Source organism: Thermobia domestica, chromosome 2 (genome assembly GCF_964235325.1).
Source record: "Thermobia domestica chromosome 2, izTheDome1.hap1.1, whole genome shotgun sequence".
Lineage (NCBI taxonomy): Eukaryota > Metazoa > Arthropoda > Insecta > Zygentoma > Lepismatidae > Thermobia > Thermobia domestica.
This window is the reverse complement of record NC_137455.1, coordinates 259,670,001-259,689,738: the sequence shown is the minus strand read 5'-3', so window position 1 is coordinate 259,689,738 and position 19,738 is coordinate 259,670,001. Positions and strand designations below refer to the sequence as shown.

General features: G+C 34.9%; 1 protein-coding gene across 1 annotated transcript in view; it reads left to right on the top strand.

The window, feature by feature from the left end:
- LOC145679405 (uncharacterized) overlaps positions 1–19,738 on the top strand; it is a 68,517-nt gene that overhangs the window by 34,051 nt on the left and 14,728 nt on the right. The window contains exon 6 of the mRNA XM_081749987.1: positions 10,612–10,727. Within this exon, the coding sequence (XP_081606113.1) occupies positions 10,612–10,727 (116 nt within the window). The remainder of the gene's footprint in view (positions 1–10,611; positions 10,728–19,738) is intronic.

The following is a 19,738-nucleotide window of genomic DNA, read 5'->3' as shown; positions in this document are numbered from 1 at the left end:
GGGTGGGGGCTTTTGCCCCCTAAAACCGTTTTTCCGCAGAAAATAAAAAAAACACGTATTTACTTATTTTATGTGTAGTATCTGCCTGCCAAATTTTTATCAAAATTGGAGTGTTACACTTGGGAAGTGTTACTTGTGTAGCTTCTTATTTCTAAAGGAAATTATGAAATAGAGATTTATTCCGCAATTTTCTTTACGATAAAACAAATATATGTTGAGATATTCAGAAAAAACGTAAACGCCTGAAAACTAAATGGCCACCTTTCTTTGCTTTCATCAATAATTTTACAAAAATACAGTTTTAGCTTCGCAGAAATACAGTTGTAGCTTCGTTGGTTAAGGAATTCACCTCCCAAAATGATAAACAACCCTTTGAAGAGCATACTCCCTCTTCATTTGCGGACAACATTGCCTCCGCATGGTCATGTGAATCTTGTATTTGGTTTGAGACTTTGCAATGGATATCTTAAATGTACTGTGCTGTACCGAGAAAATTAATATGAAGGCAAAAGTATATACTATATTTGCATAAGGAGTAACACTGAAATAAAAATACAAGACAAGTTAACAATTCTGGTTGTCATACAACTCACTAATTATGTAGAAACGTCTGCCGAAGTTACACACTATCAATAGTCTACAAATAGAAACCAGACTTGTGGTTAACCTGAAAAGATACGTATATTCTACACGAAATGTTCCAATTTTCATCTTATATTTGTCAATCACTTTTCACAATGTTGCAGCCAAAAATGTGACTGTTTAAGAGTATTATCTTTGGACACTAAGAATATATTTCACACATGTGTATTTTTCTATTCTCAGTATTTCTTCAAAGATACTTGACACATAATTTTTCACGTTTCTAACACAAGGGTTTGAATACCTAATATTTAACTTACTCAAATTTAAACTCCAATAATTTTAGTTACCGTTACTTATTTTAGAACTGTTTCATTCACAACATGAAAATTTTAGATGTCATGTTAGCAGTTATTACAGCAACATACTTCATACTACAACCTTTTCCTCACTCCTGTTGTTTGGCCATGTTGTTTTCAGGCGTTTACGTTTTTCTGAATATCTCAGCATTATTTGTTCTATCAAAATGAAAATTGCGGAATAAATCTCTATTTTAAATTTCCTTTAGAAATAAGAAGCTACTGAGTCATAATGTTATAAAAATCACTTTTACTCTTCTAATAGAAATAAACCCTTGACCCCCAAGCGTTATCGGACCAAATGTTCTTTGGACGAAATGTGCTTTGAACTAAACATCCCTGGACGAAATGTCCTTTGGACCAATTCTCCTTTGGACGAAATGTCCTTTGGACCAATTGCAGTTTGGACGAAATGTCATTTGGACGAATTGTCCCTTGGACCAAATGTCTTTGGATTAAATGTCTCTGGACGAAATGTTCTTTGGACGAAATATCTTTGGACTAAAAGGGTGGCCACCGGGTGGGCCAGTGTGAGTCACGGTGAGTGGTGTTTCGCAGTAGGTCACGTCCTTTTGACCCACGATCCACTGATCCACTCACAAATCTTGACCCATTAAACCCACTTACCAACCGACCCATTGACCCACTCCATCTTTGATTTTAACATGTCTTGTTTCATTTAAAAGACGAAACATATATCTACATAATTTTTTCATCGATTCCGAAGATTGGCTTTATATCATAATTGTAATGGTAATTTCTTCTTAAGGTGAGAAATTGATATGATTAAAAAGCCCATCTTGACGTGGGTACAAATTACCTTCCAAAGTTATTAGAAACGCTTTCTCACCCCGAAAACTATGAATTTGACAAATATTTAAGTAATTTTTGAGATTTTATTTTTAGCTCTCCCAGGCCATCATCCTGTGAAGATGGGAATGAATTTGGATGTAACCTCCATTGGGAGCATCACTATCCATCTCAACGACCGAGAAAATTATGGATAAAACACTAAGATCAGTCGTTTTACATTATTTTTACATGTCACACCTCCCAACTTCCATAACTTCATACTACTACAATATTTTCTTCTTAGATTGAAAGTAATATGTCTCCCAAGTTTGGTAAAGGTTGTCCCAGACATTCCAGAACTACGCTCTCCTTATTAGATGTGCTGGGGGATCTTACTCTTACTGGAAGTTGAACTTAAACTTAAAGGTCATCAGAACTGCTCCAAATGAACTTGGCGACCACGAAAGATATGGGTTGTATACTAACATTGGTTATTTTCAATTATTTCTACATGTTACAAATTTCACAAACTCCTTCATTGTGTTAATGAGGGCTTAACTTACATGGCATCTGAAGTTCCAATCTTTACCTAAGAGACCCCCAAAATTATAGATTCGACACTAATGTAGGTCTTTTTTTTATATAATTTTGATGTCAGTCCCTTTCATTCCTCCTAGGACAGCAAACGGATACTGCCACTGCTAGAACTAAATTTGGTCTTAAATGACATTAAAATTTCTACCAATTAATTTAGCGAACAGTGCTGCATTTAGAAGCTCGGCGTCCCTACGCACTTTTGCTCTCTGCGCCACCAATAACTACACATTTCTCCGTCCCTTGATCCCTAACTTACAAATAAAACTTAATTCGAATATGCTTAATTAGTGAATTTATTGCAGTTAAATACCACTCACTAGATGCTACAGCTACAATTAGGTAACAAAAAATAAATGGGAAACATGTTCTGAATTATTTCAGATTTCTTACGCTATCATTAAATATATTAGAATAGTAAAAGAGGACTGCTCATGAAATAGTATACGGTATTTGCTCTCGATTTTTTTTAACTTTTTCATACGAAAAAAATTAAAATTTTAAACTTTGCGCTCTTCAAATATGTTGCCCTCTAGGCACGGGCCTAGTTGGACTAATGAGAAATGCGGCACTGAAAACTTACGCTTCGACTCTAATATTGGTTGATTTCGATATTTTTTGTCGCTACGTAACCACCCTGGGTGCTAATGGGAGCTTAATTGGACTTGAATTGAAAGTAGAACTGTTTACCTAAGCGACCACGAAACTATGGATTCGATACTAATATCGATCCTTTTCTAGCATTTTTGATATATATCCCGACAGTACTCTTTCCCAGATTGTAAGAAATATGGTTAAAATTGCTCTAGACATATCAGAATTATGTGGAAACACACACATACATCCACTTTCATATATATAAATACAGAGTGAGCGAGCGAGAAAGTGAGAGAGAGCGACCAAAGGCATCGCCATTTCCACATTGCAAAAGCATATATCAGATATTGAATTGAAAATCTATGTAAAGACCTTCTGCTGTGGCATGCTTCATAAGGACAATTCCAGTCTGCTCACGTGACCTTTGGGGTTCATGAATTTCTTGCGAGCGTTCCGACTTTGGACTCTCTGTTTATACCCTCTTTTTATGCCTCGGATAATTTTTCAAGAATATCAATGACATGCTGTAATACGAATGTTCAGAAGTAACCCCTATATGACAAATAGCTGCAAATAAATACACTACATAATTTATTTATTGCGATGATATTATTTTCTTAATTTGTATTTAACATTTACATATATCATAGAATACCAACGTACTGTGGACACCTGTTATATTTTAAACATAATAATCACTATGTTGTGCAATGATTATATGTTATATATATACAACTGACGTATTTTAATGTAATTATTTTATATAATTTTTCATGCATTGCGGAAAATAGAATTTTATAAAAAAAACATTGACTCAGAAGGGAATCGAACCCTCGACCTTACGATTTGAAATCCAACGGCGTATACCACTGAGCTAACACAAGCGCTCCACGAATAATAATTCTAGCGATATATAAAGGTATTTAAGATAATAATTAAATTCATATCCACTGCAAACGCTGTTTTTGTTCTACTTTGACTTTTATTTTAGTACTCAGGAGAGAATAATGTTCTATGTCTTAACTTTCACCATTCTTTTACATATGGAAAGATTCGTTTACGTATCTAAATATTCCATTAAGTATGGAGAGCAAAATGACAAACAAGCATGTGCTGGCATTAATAGTTTCGAAATATTGTATCATTAAGTATTTCAATCAATGTTGCTTTTTTATATATAATTGGTAACAAGTCTTATTATATTTAAAAGAAGAAAAACACATCTGCAAGATTTTTCCCGATTGCAAAGGTTGGCTTCGAGGTTCGAACCTGGTTTACTTTTTCCCGAAGATACCCGAAGTTGGACTTAGAAAATTTTTGCCTCGAAACAGCAATAAAGAATGCGCTCAACCTTTTTGAGACAAGGTGTACATTGGCCATTTTGCTGCACAGCATTGAAAGAGGAGAAAAAATTGCAAAATATTAAGATTTCTTTCATATATTTTTTAGAATTTATCACAATTCTGAAACATGAAATTCGTTTTACAGCAAGACTTTGCCTGTCACACTGAGCAGGGGGGAGGGGCGACTTGCGCCCCAACATTGTATATAAAAGCAAGCTTTAATGTCTCTATCGTTTTCTCAGGACTGGTAACACATACAAATGTGCTGTTTGTTTTAAGATACGCGAGCACTCATTGTCTATACATGTCAGAGATGGCAACACCATGCGGCACACAGAACTCTAGGCAGCGGTAAGAGCGATGACATTTTTTGGATATTTACGATGCTCGTAAAATGGCGACGTTTTCATTACAAGAACAGCGTGTAATCATTCGTTTTCTCCATTTGTGTGGTGCGCCACCGCCTCAAATTCGTTGCCAGTTGAATGACACATGTGATGATGGTGTCACGGGTGTCTAATGTACGTTTGTGGGAGCGACAGTTCAAAGAAGGCAGAATGTCGTCTGACAACAAACCAAGACAATCTCGGCCTCTCACAAGTCGGTCTGATGACATGATGGGACGAGTGGAGAAAGTTGTGTTGGAGGATCGTCGAATGAGTGTGGAACACATCGCCTCCAGAGTTGATATTTCCATGGAATCTGTGCACATAATCCTCCATAAAGACCTGAAAATGCGAAGAGTGTTCTCTAGCGGGTGCCACGAATGCTGACGGACGATCACAAAGGTGCACGTGTCCAAGGGCGCCGATTTCTCTATAAATTTGGGGGGCCCCATTCAGATGCAGAAGGTATATATGTAAGGATTTTAAGACAAATTGCATTCAAATTATGCCAAATGTTGTATATTCATAAACACAATACTGGGGCCCACATGAGCTTTGGGGGGCCCGGGCCCCCTCAGCCCCCCAGGATCGGCGTCCTTGCACGTGTGGCATGTTGTCAGGCAATGTTGACTCTTGATAGCGGCATGAATGGGACTTTCTTTTCATCGATTGTGACAATGGATGATACATGCATGCCGTTTTTAATTCTGAAACGATGCGCCAATCTGCTCAATAGAAGCACGCATATTCACCGGAAAAAAAAAAACAGTAAGTGCCAATGCTGAAAAAATTATGGTGGCCATGTTCTGGGACAGCGATGGAGTAATCCTTACTAATTGCGTTCCAATGGACACTACGGTGACAGGTGCATCCTACGAAGATGTTTAGAAGCAGCTCCTTGTTCCAACTTTACGTGGAAAACGGACAGAAAAGGCTGCATGTATGTTGTTCCACCAAGATAATGCACCAGCATATCGGGCGAACATGACACAGCAGTTTCTTCATGACAACAACTTTCAAGTGATTTCTCATGCTCCCTACTCACTACTCTCTACTCCGTACTCTCTGATGTCGCATATTCACTAGCTGTGCCGATATTGCATCAGTGAATTTACAGTGATCAAAATAGACTTCTAAAGAAGCGTTGGCTGCGGCCATGGAGTCGTGGCGTCGACGTTGTGAAAAAATGTACGACTGCAGGGAGATTATGTCGAGAAGACACACAAGTTTCGTATTTTTCGTGTGATTAGTTTGTGGTAATAATAATAATAATAATAATAATAATAATAATAATAATAATAATAATAATAATAATAATAATAATAATAATAATAATAATAATATTATTATTATTATTATTATTATTATTATTATTATTATTATTATTACTGAAACTATGAAGTCCAAGACGTATTCCAGTATTTACGTAAATTATTATTATTATTTTATTTATTTTTTATTTATTTATTTATTTATTTATTTATTTATTTATTTATTATTATTATTTTTTTTTTTTTTTTGCGAATATGCACTCGTCCAATATACATTTGTGAAATTTTGATTTTGGAAATGAAGTGTATACAACGTTGAATAATAAAAATATTAAAATAAAATATATTAGTTAAGATATTGGTTAATTAGTTGGAGTTAAACATAGCTTTCCAGTCAGGTTTATATAGAGTTTACTGTAAAGTGCAATTTAAAAAAAAGGAGTTTTAATCCCACCAGAAATCAGTAACTTTGAAATCACGATAATATTTATGTAATTAGTAATATGATTCTTTATACCTTTATTATAATTCTCTATAAGTTATGATTTTACCATTACAAAGTGGAGAATGAGAAACAAATGTAATATTCTATTTGCTAAGAAAACCTTATAAACAGTGGTGATTTCAGGGGATGACCTGGAAGGAACTTGACACCTCTCTCTGTAGTTTAGAAATTTCCCCTTTCGGCTCCATATCTTTGATTGTGCTCAATGTAGACTACCAGTGATTTCGCAGTACTCTCTCCCCATAAATTGAACATACCCCCGGAGGAAATTTTCTGAAACCACCACTGCTTATAAATACCTTTTCGTTATAAATAAGAAGATAATAATGAAATAGTGACATTACTTAACCCTAGGAACACCAAGTTATTGTTGGGTTTTATTGAAACCAAGGGGTCGGGGGGCACTACTAAAATGTCATTATTTTTCACGGAAACTAATTTATATTGTTTGTGAATTTTGGGGTGTCTGAGACATCATATATTTTTATTCTACATTATTACTAAGTTTCTAAGTACAGTGTTGCCAACCTTATGTGTGTAATTGTTTAAGTTACATTTTTTATTTATATCAGTAACTATGACCTATTTATGTCATTTGTTATTATAGAAAAAGTATCATACAGATCAAGTCAGTTAGTACGGTGTAGTTCGATGCAAAGACTTCTTCTAATCGCATTTGAATGGTGATTGGGTACAGTGGTGTGGAGTGGGGAAGAGGGGGAAATATTTCCAATGAATTTAGAGTTAACCTTTATGTTTTCCATCCCGGTTATCCTTGAAATCGCGAAATCCTTTTAAAGCTTGTTTCCGCGAAAAGATACATAGTGTGAGGGACCTTCATTGGGCACTATAGGGAATATTACTCAAGGAGCAGTGTTGCCAACCCAACATAAAGTTACAATTTTTCTAATGGCACAACGTCAGCTATTGTGAATTTTGGCATCTATGAAATGCATGTAAAACGTAAGCAAACAAGCTACATATTGTCTGTCAGTGTTGCAAACTAACAGCACTACAACATCATGAATATTACAAGGTATAATTCCGTCCACCCTTGAAATCTTTGAAACGGTGAGAGATTTTTAAATGCGATTTCCGCAAGAGATAGTATGAGAGTTTAGGTTATGTTAGGTGAGGTTGGTCTCAATGTCTCAGAGCTAACTACCTTTTATATCAGATTCATTTAAAACTTGTTGAAGTTCTTCTTTACTTGAACTTTCGCGAGGAGCGCGGTTGTCCATTGTTCCAATGCTGATACAGATTCCGACATACAGTCACAGAATACCAAACACAGCTTTCTATCAAATATACGTCTTCAGTCAGGTTGCAGGCTGCTGCTTGTAAATTCTACGATTAAAAATATTTGATGACACCAGAGATGCAGCAGCGTAGTTATTTGCCATCATTATTGAAACTGAATTCTCTCTCTTTGCCTCTCTCTCTCTCTCTCTCTCTCTCTCTCTCCGTATTTGTGTGTGTGTGAGTGTGTGTGCGAGCGAGAGAGAGACAGAGAAAGAGTGAGTGAGCGTATATGTGTGAGAGAGAGAATATAATATAAAGAGACATATTTAGGTGTTAACAGGTTTGAAGGAATAAACTAATAGAAAATAAAATATTAGGTAATAAGCAATTAATCAGAAAAAAATAAAAACTAAATATTCATGATGGTAGATGGCAACACTGCATCAGAATAATAATTTCAATGCAAATAGAGTGCCCCGCATTTTGTAATACCAAAATCATTTCAAAGGAAAAGAAAATAAATAGCCAAAACACTGGAATGTAACAGTTAGCGTATCCTTTGAATAGCCCCTTAGTACTGCCAAGGGGGAGGGGGCTCGGAGGCCCACAACGATTTCTTTATTTATATATAGAAAAAAACAAGACATTAAAAACTAAGCAAGTACATATTATGATGAATCGGGTCAAGCCTGACAATGTATACTTTTTTTTTTTTTTTTTTTTTTTTTTTTGAGATTTATTATCCAAACAGAAATGTTAAAAAATGTTAAAGAAATAACTTATGTGCCTCATAGGCCAATTTGGTGTTCCTAGGGTTAATATTTTGATTTCAGTTATGGATTTTGTGCAAACTTGGGATTTTTTAGTTGTGTCTTTCCTGAGATATTTGATGGTGAAAATACTCGATTTTCGAAGATACGCAAAGATTAAAAATTTCCAAACAAATCAAGTAAATGGTTTTCAGATCTGAAACTTGTTTGGTACATTGTCTATTATCTAGTATCTAGGTAGACAAAAAATCGAAACTGAGTCTCATTTATTTCGCTTCAAAATGTACAATTCAAAATTACCATTTCTAAGTTTCCAACCTCAATGTTCAGAGTTTTTTTTTCTCGAGGTTCTAAAGTACGTGTCAATATGCACAGAATATAAAATATTGTCCATTCCATTATCTTCCATATGGTTTTGGTTTGAACTCTATCTTTAAAACCTAAAAAGTTACAGCGTTTAACGAAATCCTCCGAAAAGTTCAAAATACGCTCAGGTGCCTGTACAAAATGGCCACTACAAACAAATCTGCGCGGCTGAAATTTAAATGAATACCCGTTTTCAACTCCCTGAATGTGGTATAATTTTAAGTTAAAAAAATAAATAAATACAATAAAAATAAAATAAAATAAAATAAAAATAAAAATTAAGTAAATTTTGTTAGCAACCTTTGCTCTGGAAATTGTCCGATTTCATGTGAATTGCCCCAGTTCAGAGTCTGAATATGAAAACCCCCTTAACATAGGAATTTCCTTTCTTGATATGTGGTACATACATCCACCCTTTTTCAGTGAGTGTCTCACTATGACTTCTTCCTTTCATATGTAACGAAACTTTCATCATGTGACAAAGTTTAAGATTCAGGTTTCAGAAAATTTTTAATTTCTTCCTTGTGCAGGAATTTTCATTAGGTACTGTTTTGAATTTCATAATAAAATACATTGTATTTGTTTTTATATTATTTATTTTCTAGTTGATACGAGAAGAATATATTACTTATATGTCATCGCTGTCATGTTTTCTTGGGCTTGGATTTCTATCAAGATAGGAAAGTCTGTATGACTAATTACATATCAGGAAAAATTTCAAATATGTTCTTGAAAACCGTGATAAGTCAGGGGAATTCTTTCTTGTAATTTTTGTCGCCACCCTGAATACACAATTTTTATCTCTAACTCGCAGTGACTATTTTAAATTAAAATTGAAAGTTTCATTCAGCACTAATATCTATGCACATATTTAAGATCAGTCTTCGCACACACACACATGTACTACAGCTGTCTTAATGCACGGGCGAAAATAACACATTAGAAATAAGCACGAATGGCATGAAAAGCAACTCAATTAATCTTTTAGTTTAGATATTAACAACCTAGTACATTACCTTTGGTCACAAGATGTATATGAAAATTTATGTGATAACTACATGACAAACTTTCTTACGAAACGCAAAAAAGTTAAACTTAGTAACAGTGTTCTAACTTATCTTAGAAACTTGATTTCTGACGACTGTGTGCGATATGAGCGTGGCAATCATTCATTAGCCATCATAGTCTGGTCTTCCGTGCATGTCTCAGATAACACCACAAGAGCTAAGAGTCTGCGCTGATTGTTCAGGCAGACGACAAGAGTTCCGAACGAGATGTATGGCGAACATGAGCAAGAGTAGGGAAAAGGTTTTTACGGGATACCTTGAGAACTGATCAAAGTCCTGGTGATAGTGAAAAAAGATGTCACAAAACTTTTCATTCTTGTAACACACTTTCTTTTTTTTTCCTCACATAAGAAAAATGAAAAAAAAAAAAAACTTTACCGCAGTCAAACGAGCTATATCGTGGACAAACATAGTGTGTGTGGGTTTTCTCGGGGTTCTTTCGGTTTCTCCTACTTTCTTCATTCTACAATTTCGTATATCATCCTGATCATGATTTCCCTTAGAGCATAAACATGGGATGTTAAACTAAAAAGAGAAGTGGATTTGAAGGTTATTGTTTTCTATTTTTTTTTAAGAAAAAAGCTCCATACGTATAATTGTAATTTGTGTTTTCTATTATTATTTTTTTTTTTTTACAGAAAAAAGCTCCATACCTATAATTGTAATTTGTACAAGTGCAGCAGTTTTTTCTTTTTAATATCGGTTTTACTAAAGTTATTTAAAAATAATTATTACAGGTGAACGACTGAGTGTTCGTGAAGGTCATGTGGTATATTCTACTAATAGAATAATAGATCCGACAATTACCGATACCTCTCGTACCTCACGGAAACCAGCACTAGTTCAATTGATGGTTAGTATTTTTATTTATTTATTTATTGTATAAATATCAAGTTAACGATAGGAATTGTATTTTAAAATGTTTGGTAATGAAAATTTATTTAAAAGGTATTTAAGTAATAAGAGTGTTACGAGCTTTATTTCATATTTTTTTAAAAAAAGGCTTGATGTGTAGTAAGTTATTTCCAAATAATGTTGGCTAAGTACCCATAATAATATTTTATTGTTCATAGTTCGTTTATTGTAGATCAGGGGTTTTCAAACTTTTTGCAGTTGAGGATGCCCTCAGCCACCAAAATCTGAATCTGCCCCCTCCCCCTCTGTCATAAATGAAATGTGTCAACAACATAAATATATGAATATATGTCGAACTGAAGTGAATCAAGTCGAACTGAAACATCTGAAAAATGGTTTCGGTCAATAAAAATAAAACAAATAAGATTATTCGTGAATGGCGGTAGTACTTTAGATAAGATTAAAACTCAAGAACTGTCTCAAAAATAATAACAGAAAATTAAGAAAGACAAATTCAGCTAACGTGGCGACGTGCGAAATTCCAAACACATTTAAGAAGACATACTATTCTACAGAAATAAGTAGAAGATCGTTAGTGGCCATCTAACAAGCATTATACACGTTTAAGGCAAAAGATGAAAGGTCGTCCTTGATCTTATGTGGAACAGAGGTGATACAAAGGCTCAGTCCACTATGTATTACTAAGAAGAATGGTGCAAATTTAAGTATGCGTTTTGCATTATAAATATGTTCCTTTGTAGGATCGTTTTTGAAAGTCCTTGCGCCTCCCGTGACTACCTTCGGCACCTCCCCAGGGAGGCGCGCCGCACAGTTTGAAAACTCCTGTTCTAGATGATACGACATCTTCATATAATTATGCCTGAGAACTTACTTTGTTCCTAATTTCCTTTGCAAACCAGGACTACGCCTTATATTATTTCTTTAATGCATGATATTATAAGTAGACTACTGTTAAAAAATGCTAACAAATTATTAAACATGTCTTGTAGTCAGTGCATTACAGTGAAACAACTTTAGCCAAGCGATAAATAAAGTGTTTGTAAGTTGTTTCGAATAAATATCTGTATCATAGTGATCATTATAATGTATATGTCTATACTAAGATTTTATATAAAATACTATTAAACTAATAAAAGATACAGATTCTTGTCAATTTAAGGGAAGCCAGTGTATCTAACCAGACAAGATGGCATTTTGTTCATCTTTCGTCTCAGAACAGCTCTGATGCGACGTGAAGTGGAGCTGTAGAGGTCGTGAATAGTAGCAAGTTTAATATTACATCATTCCGAGCGTAATGCATCATTCAATTCCGTAAGAGATGATGGAGGCGAAAATCTGTGTCTGCGCTGGATTCCTGTGACCGCAAATGTTTAATTATGTTCATGTTCGGGATTGGGCACACCAGAGGAAATGGTCAACTTCATCCCAGTGTTTCTCAAACCATGCCGCAATACCTTACACTGTATGAATGGACATATCGTCCTAGAGTATGGCGTAATTGCCCGGAAACAACACCTCGACCATAGGAATTGTACCCTGGAAAGGCGATATAATCACGGCTAGTGACGCGACCGGTTTCTCAAACCTTGCCGCAATAGCTCCAGCTGTGCGAATGAGCTTATTGCACTACTGGAATATTGCGCAAATGTCCGAAAACAACATCTGGACCATAGGAATAGTCCTCTAAAATGGTGACATAATCACGGGTAGTGACGTAACCGATAAGCATCAGGACACAACGTCCAGAACACCAGAATATTGCTGCCCTTAGCATTTACAGAGCCGCCGCCATATTTCAAGTTTGGGACGGAGATACTGCGGATCATACACTTTTTTTGGTCGTCCATCACACATGCACGGTCTGTGGTTTGAAATAAGGGGAAGGATGATTCGTCCGAACATATCACGCTTCTAGTTATCATCGGTTCATGTTGTATGTCGCTGCACCATTGGCGTCATCACGCAGTTCATCCATGAGCATACTATGATTGCTGGTACGGGGTGTGGAAGATGTTGTAAGAGTTCCTCCGTCACTTGCACCGCAGTCGCTTGACATTTCTGAGAGATAGTCCTGTAACTGAGGGTTTTCCTGCGATCACTGTTCCTCTTCACCGATGTGGTTCTGCGATGAGTTTTGTAGATCGTCGTCACCTTGGACAGTATCACGCACGACACACCCAGCACCTTGCCACATTCGTCACGCTCCCATCACATAACCGGGCGCGAAAAATTTGCCATCTTTGGAAGTCAGAGAGATCTCTCATCTTACACTATCACTGTCTACGCAGGTGGTTTTACTTCTTGCCGTAGGTGGTTTTACTTCTTGACGTGTTTCCAATTTCAGGTGTTTCTATTAAATTGACAGGTATCTGTATACTTATATAAAATAAATTAGTAGTTTCTTATTAAATTCTGTGTTCCGAACACCTTTCTAATCTTTTGGAAGCATTTCAACCTCTTCGAGAAATACACGCAGAAATAAGTGTACTTCTAGGGCCTCATTCTGCAACAGTTTGCGTTAATGCAACTGAAAATTTGCATTTTAGTTTCGATAATCTATATAGCAGTTACAATAGCTTTTAAGCATTGTTTGTATAACGTTGCATTATGCTCCGCAAATCTTGCGAAAGCTGATACGGAATGAAAGTCCTGATATATTTATGTTGCACTTCTCCCTTTCATCATGTCTCAGCCATTATTAAATTATTTTAACAACATGACTGGAATTAGTAATGCATAACAGTACGCGAAAAATGTATCACAACTTGTTTAACGTCGAAGTAGTCAGAATAAATTGTTCTCTTCATATTTCGCATTTCATTTTTTTTTAATGATTGACATCTAACAGTCATTGACATCTAACATGCTACACTTAGCAAGGGCCATCGGGCTTTATTCGTGGCACTTAGTTTAGTTATGATGAGGGTAGGAAGGTTGCTAACAAGGGAAGGTTCCACAAGCCGTTTTCTCCCACTTTTTCTACCATTTTGTTCATTGTCAGATTTCCGTCTCCCTTAACAGTCAAGCATAATCGTGAGACGTTAAACTTAAATTTAAAAAAATGTTTAGAACAAAAAACTAAAATTGTTACTATGATATTCAAATATCCAAGACTTGTGCTGCTGAAGCTTTCTACAAAATATGTAGGTTTATATATCTATATCTATCTATCTATCTATCTCTATCTATCTATCTATCTATCTATCTATCTATCTATATATATATATATATATATATATATATATATATATATATATATATATATATATATATATATATATATATATTCATCAGGAAGCTCCGTACAAAATAAGTTTTTAAATCGTTAACACATTTGCTTCGATAGGTGATTTTAATAATGTATATTTTGCATGCCGTGCACAAATTTAGTCATTTAGCAGAAGTTCTTGTACCTATTCAGTAACTTTATTATTGTAATCTGCGAGAAGAAGCGAATCCTTAAAGAAAAATAAACTGAAAAATTTACTAACGCTAAATATCCAAAACTATAAAATACAAGAATAACAACCACTTACAATAACCAAGAATAACAAACATTAACAATAACAACCAAGAATAACAAACATTTACATGCACTTATTTTCTTTTAGTGAAATAATTTCAGGAAGAAACTGTTGGATGGAAGTGTTTACCTTGTACAGAACGATTTAAGATTAGATAATCCATTTCTGTCTTGGTTTAAATAGTATAAGATATCGCTATTTTAATTTAGTCAAGATGTCAGAAAATTAACCCAGAAGTCCCTTGAACGTTTTAGGCGAACAGGTACCTTCCCTGTGAATAGGTTGTTGATTTGATTTTGAGTCTAACGTCCCTTTCAGCAGCGAGGCTATATGCGACGAGACCTACTGATTAACGTGAAATCTGAACACATGAACCCCGCCGTGAATCCAACCCGGGTCCCCGACGCCAGAGGCGCGTACGCTAACCGCTTAGCCACAAAGGAGCTCTGTGAATAGGTAGTGTAATACTAAAGAATGTATGTATTCGATTTATTAGCTTAAGTACCTTATCAGTTATGACTTAAAAAAAAAAAAAAAAACGTTCTTCGGTTATAGCTTTCGGATAAATTTATTTAGATACTTCTTCAGGTAGACATAATAGAAACGTAGTTAGCAGATGGTTAACAGTATATAGCACAATATCGGTTCGATTATCTAATCTAATCTAATATAAATAAAATAAAAAGTTTGTTTGCCTTTGTGCGGCCTAGGGAACAGACGAGGGGGCCGAGAGTTACCAAATTTGAGTCACGGGTACTTTGGTGCAGGCCTCAGTTCAAGACGGTTTTTTTTTTTTTTTTAATTTCGAGTCAGGGGGTCTCAGAGGGGTCGTTTACCGGGACATGTAAAAGTAGTAGAAAATGACCAATATTAGTGTCGAATTCATGGTTTTCGCGTTCGCTGAGATCAATTGTGAAACTCCGATCGCATTAACTTTCAAAGTCAGTCCATTCGGCAGCAAGCCGGGAGACACGGGGAGAGGAGAGGATACCGAGACATGTAAAAATAATCCAAAATGGCCGATATTAGTGTCAAATCCATAGTTTTCTCGGTCGCTGAGATCAGTGATGACACTTCCAATAGCGATGACTTTCAAATTCAACTACTATTGGATGCGGGCCGGAGTTCACCTGCCGGGGGGGGGGGGGTACCGAGACGTAAAAATAATAAAAAATGACCGATATTAGTGCCAAATCCATAGTTTTCGCTGTCGTTGAGATGGATGGTGATACCCCCACAGGCGTTGACTTCCAAATACAGCCCCCATACGAAGAATGGGTATTTCAGCTAGTAAACATATATAATAGAAAAAATAGTTATCTGCAACTCACACTATTGTTAGTTTGTTAGGACTACAATAGGGTAGAAGGAATAAATACGTGATTAATACTTAAATATAATAATGATAGTAGATAAGTAAATGTATATCAGATAGAAATAGGAAGAGATATAGGAAAAAATAGCATAGTTTTATCCATTATTTCATTTTGTATCATCGTAGAAAATATATTAAATATTGCAATAGACATTATTTATTTATTTTATTTATAAGTGGTTTCAAATACAGCACTAGGTCATTTTTCACTGAAACATTTTAACATTTTGATAACATAACAATTGAATAACAATTTGAGCTCAAGATGGTACAGCACAACAGCAACATTACAAAAATAGCTCATTTATATATGATCTGAAAGTATACACATTTGAGAAAACGTCTGCAGTTTCTGGTAACTGATTAGAAGTACTGACAATTCGGTTTAGAAGGGACCTTTGGACAATATTAACTGTTGCCGCTCGAGTGTAAAATAGATCACCAGACCGTGTTGTTGTAGCGGGTACGCGAAAATTGATCTGACTTAATAACTCTTCACATGATATATGGCCATTTAAATTTTTTTGCAAAAATATCAGGTCAGAAATTTTTGTTTCTCAGTAAGGGAGGTTTGATATTGAGGGATTTTAAAACGTCATTTTTTGGAAGTGTTCGGATATGAGGTACTTGGTAGGATACAATGGCTAAAAGGAAATTAATTACGGAATTTATTATTATTATTATTTTTTAATTATTATTTTTTAATTAATTTTAATTAATTTTTTTTTAATTACTATTATTAGTAGGGCAGGCCATAGACCAGATAGGAGAACAGTACTCAATGGTGGGAGCAACGTATGACTTATAGAACAAGCTTAAGGAATTAGGATTTTTTATGTCAGCGAAGCGATAAAGGAGTCCTAGTTTTCTCATAACATTATTTCAATACATTATTTAATTGCTTTAATTCATATTTCAAATCCACTATTCATTCCATGGAAATACTGCGAACACAATTCAGAATTAGCATATGATTTCCTATATAGTGTGCATAGAATTACAATCTGCTTCACACTGCGTAGTATACTTCTACAGTATTGACCTGTCTATATATTGTAGACCTTTATGTAAAACATTTAACCGATGGCGTACAATAAACTTTATCCCGTGTGTGCTTTCAGAACGAATGACTTCTACATGACGAAGAGTAACTTCAGTTTGAACATAGGGAATTTTCAATGAGGGACTACAACAATAACTAAAAAGCAATACAAACTCTGTGCTCTAAAATAAATGTAGAATTGATAATTCTTAACTGTGGTGATTTGTTATTTATCAATTTTATACTACAAAATCTTATATCTTCCAAATTGCTTGATGATTAAAGATAAAGTAACGACCTAGAAACAGTTTGTTTCTTTAACAATACGACATAGAAAAATTGTGTCAAAAGCCCAGGGTCATAGGTCAACTGCGTTGTAAGTAAAGATGTATATACAGGATGTCCCAGGAGGAAGGGGCTATATTTTGGAAAATGGTAGTTTGGGTGATTCTAAGCAAAAATGTTCATATGAACATAGGTTCTAATCTCAACGGTTTGAGAGCTACAGGTTGTGAACCATTTTTGACTTTATGTTGCGTATTGCTCACCGTGTATTTACTCTACAGAGGTGAGACATAGCTAATTTGAAAGGTCATGAAATGGCTTTTCGAACGATATGCAACATGTGGCAGTGGTATCTTTGGAAAGGGAGGTATTGAGTGAAATTTGGGAAAGTTAAGGTTATTTGAATAAATTGGATGGCAACACTGATTTCCAAATATCCCTCAATAACTTCTCTTCCCAAGACAGCATTGCCACATATTACATAAGTTTGGAAAGGCCATATCATCATCTTTCAAATCTGCTACATCTTACCTCTGTAGAATAACTACAAGTTGAGCAATATGCAATATGAATTCAAAAATGGTTAACAACCTGTAGCTCTCAAACCGCTGAGATTAGGACCCATGTTCATATGAACTTCCCTGCTTAGAATCACCTATACTACCATTTTCCGAAGTATTGCCCCTTCCTCCTGAGACACCCTACATATATATATATATATATATATATATATATATATATATATATATATATATATATATATATATAAGAAAAAAAGGTTGTTGGAAATAGGTGGTTTTCACTTACAAACATTGAAACTTTTCCAATCACACCAGCTGGTTAGCGTCTACAATAGTAAGGGTCCTTATGTTAAATGAAGATGGAATTTTGCTAGTTCAGTACGGTATTTCCTTGGGCAATCACCTTACCAAAAATACAGCATTGTTGGAATACGGATTCAAAGTTTTCTAGATTTCCGTAGATAACAATATTCACGTTCTTGTCGTTATGTTTGCGTGCCCTACGTTTCATTCGAATAGCTTGCTTAACTGGAAACTTTATTTTTATCATTTCCCATAGACCACCTTACCAGTGTGGAGCCCAAACAGCTGATGCGATTGGAAAAAAATCACCATTTTAGATTTGAAAACTATCTATTTTCAACAACTTTCCAATATTTCCATCTTTTTTCCCATATTTTTACTCATAACGAAGTTGGTCTACGTCCTTGACACACCCGGTATATAATGTTTTTCTTATAATTTTATTATATGACATACAATAATTTTGAATATTCCAACCTGAGAAGCTCAAATTGTAAATTATAAAACGGGTTTACCGACAACATAAGAAATAAATTATATAAGACAATCTTTGAAATAGAAAGAAATAATTTAAGATGTTTTTCCTAAATGTCTTAGAACAGTCCAGTCAACATACGTAAAAAAAAGGCACTTTACCTTGAACAAATTGCAATAGAAATGAAACGCGCCAAAATGATGCTGAGCACATTCTAAGCAAACCTGAAAAAGTCCTCAAGAATATTCAATCTGGAAGGTCGTTAAATCCAATATGGCCACCGTTGGTGGTCATTTACGGCAGACATAATAACAAATTGAGTAATTATGTGACTTTGTAACAAAATTACAAATTCAACATCCCTAATAAAAGTTGTTCACCATTATGTGTCCTTTCGAATGAAGCATTGAACATACATCTAATATACAGAGTGTCTCAAAAGTGCCCTGATATAGGGTAACTCTGTTTTATCAGAGTTAACAACAAAATGTAAGAAGGGAAACCGTCTCCAAATATGATGTTTTCAATCTAAAATGATTTTTTTTTTTAAATAGGACGAGCCGTTTGGGCTATACGCTCTTTATACGCCAAATGTTAAATGAAAATGTTGATATTTACCGGGACCCACAACATAAGTGAGTGAAGTTACTGTCTTTTACGCTAACGTGTCGATGGCCAACCCCCATTTCAAACATGCCTCTATTTATCATACTCTTGCAAAATTTATCCACTCCCGATAAATGACAACGTTGCATTTTCATTTAACATTGGGCACAAAGAGTGCACAGTAAAAATCCGCTCCAGCTTACCGTGCCAATACGTTGGTGGTTTCTTCAAAATTCATGCTTAAAAAGAAATAAATAAAAATGTCCTTGAAGGGCTGATTTTCAAACAATACGAAAATACAGTTACTAAACTATACTCTTGGCTAGATAGTTCAAAACTCAAAAGAGATACAAAATAAGATTTTGAATATGAAAGTATTTTATTGCTAGAGGTAATATTTTTTAGAGGAATCTCAAACCGTACTATACAAAATTATTAATCCATTTTGATTCTCAGTAAGAGTTAATCCTGTTTAGGCCTACGTTAAACTGTCTATCCATGTCATATAGCTTCGATAGTGAAACGGAAGGATAAATTCTGATTAAAGTAACCATTTTAAATAAAAGTTTTCAGTAGTCGACGGTGACAGATATCTTTTTTCTCATGCATAGATTGGTAATTTATTAATTATCTTTTCCGCCATGAGGAAGTTCCTAGCGGAGATCAAATTAAGAAACACATGAAATCTTTCAGTTTAACGTCCCACGTTTATGATCACGATTGAGATTGAGGGAGACGAGTGATTTATGGCAAGTGAATGATGATGGAAGCATTTTTGGAATGAGAATGTGGATGGAAAGGTAGTATCCCAAGAAAACCCATGACACGGTGTTGTCTACCACAAACGTACTTGGCCG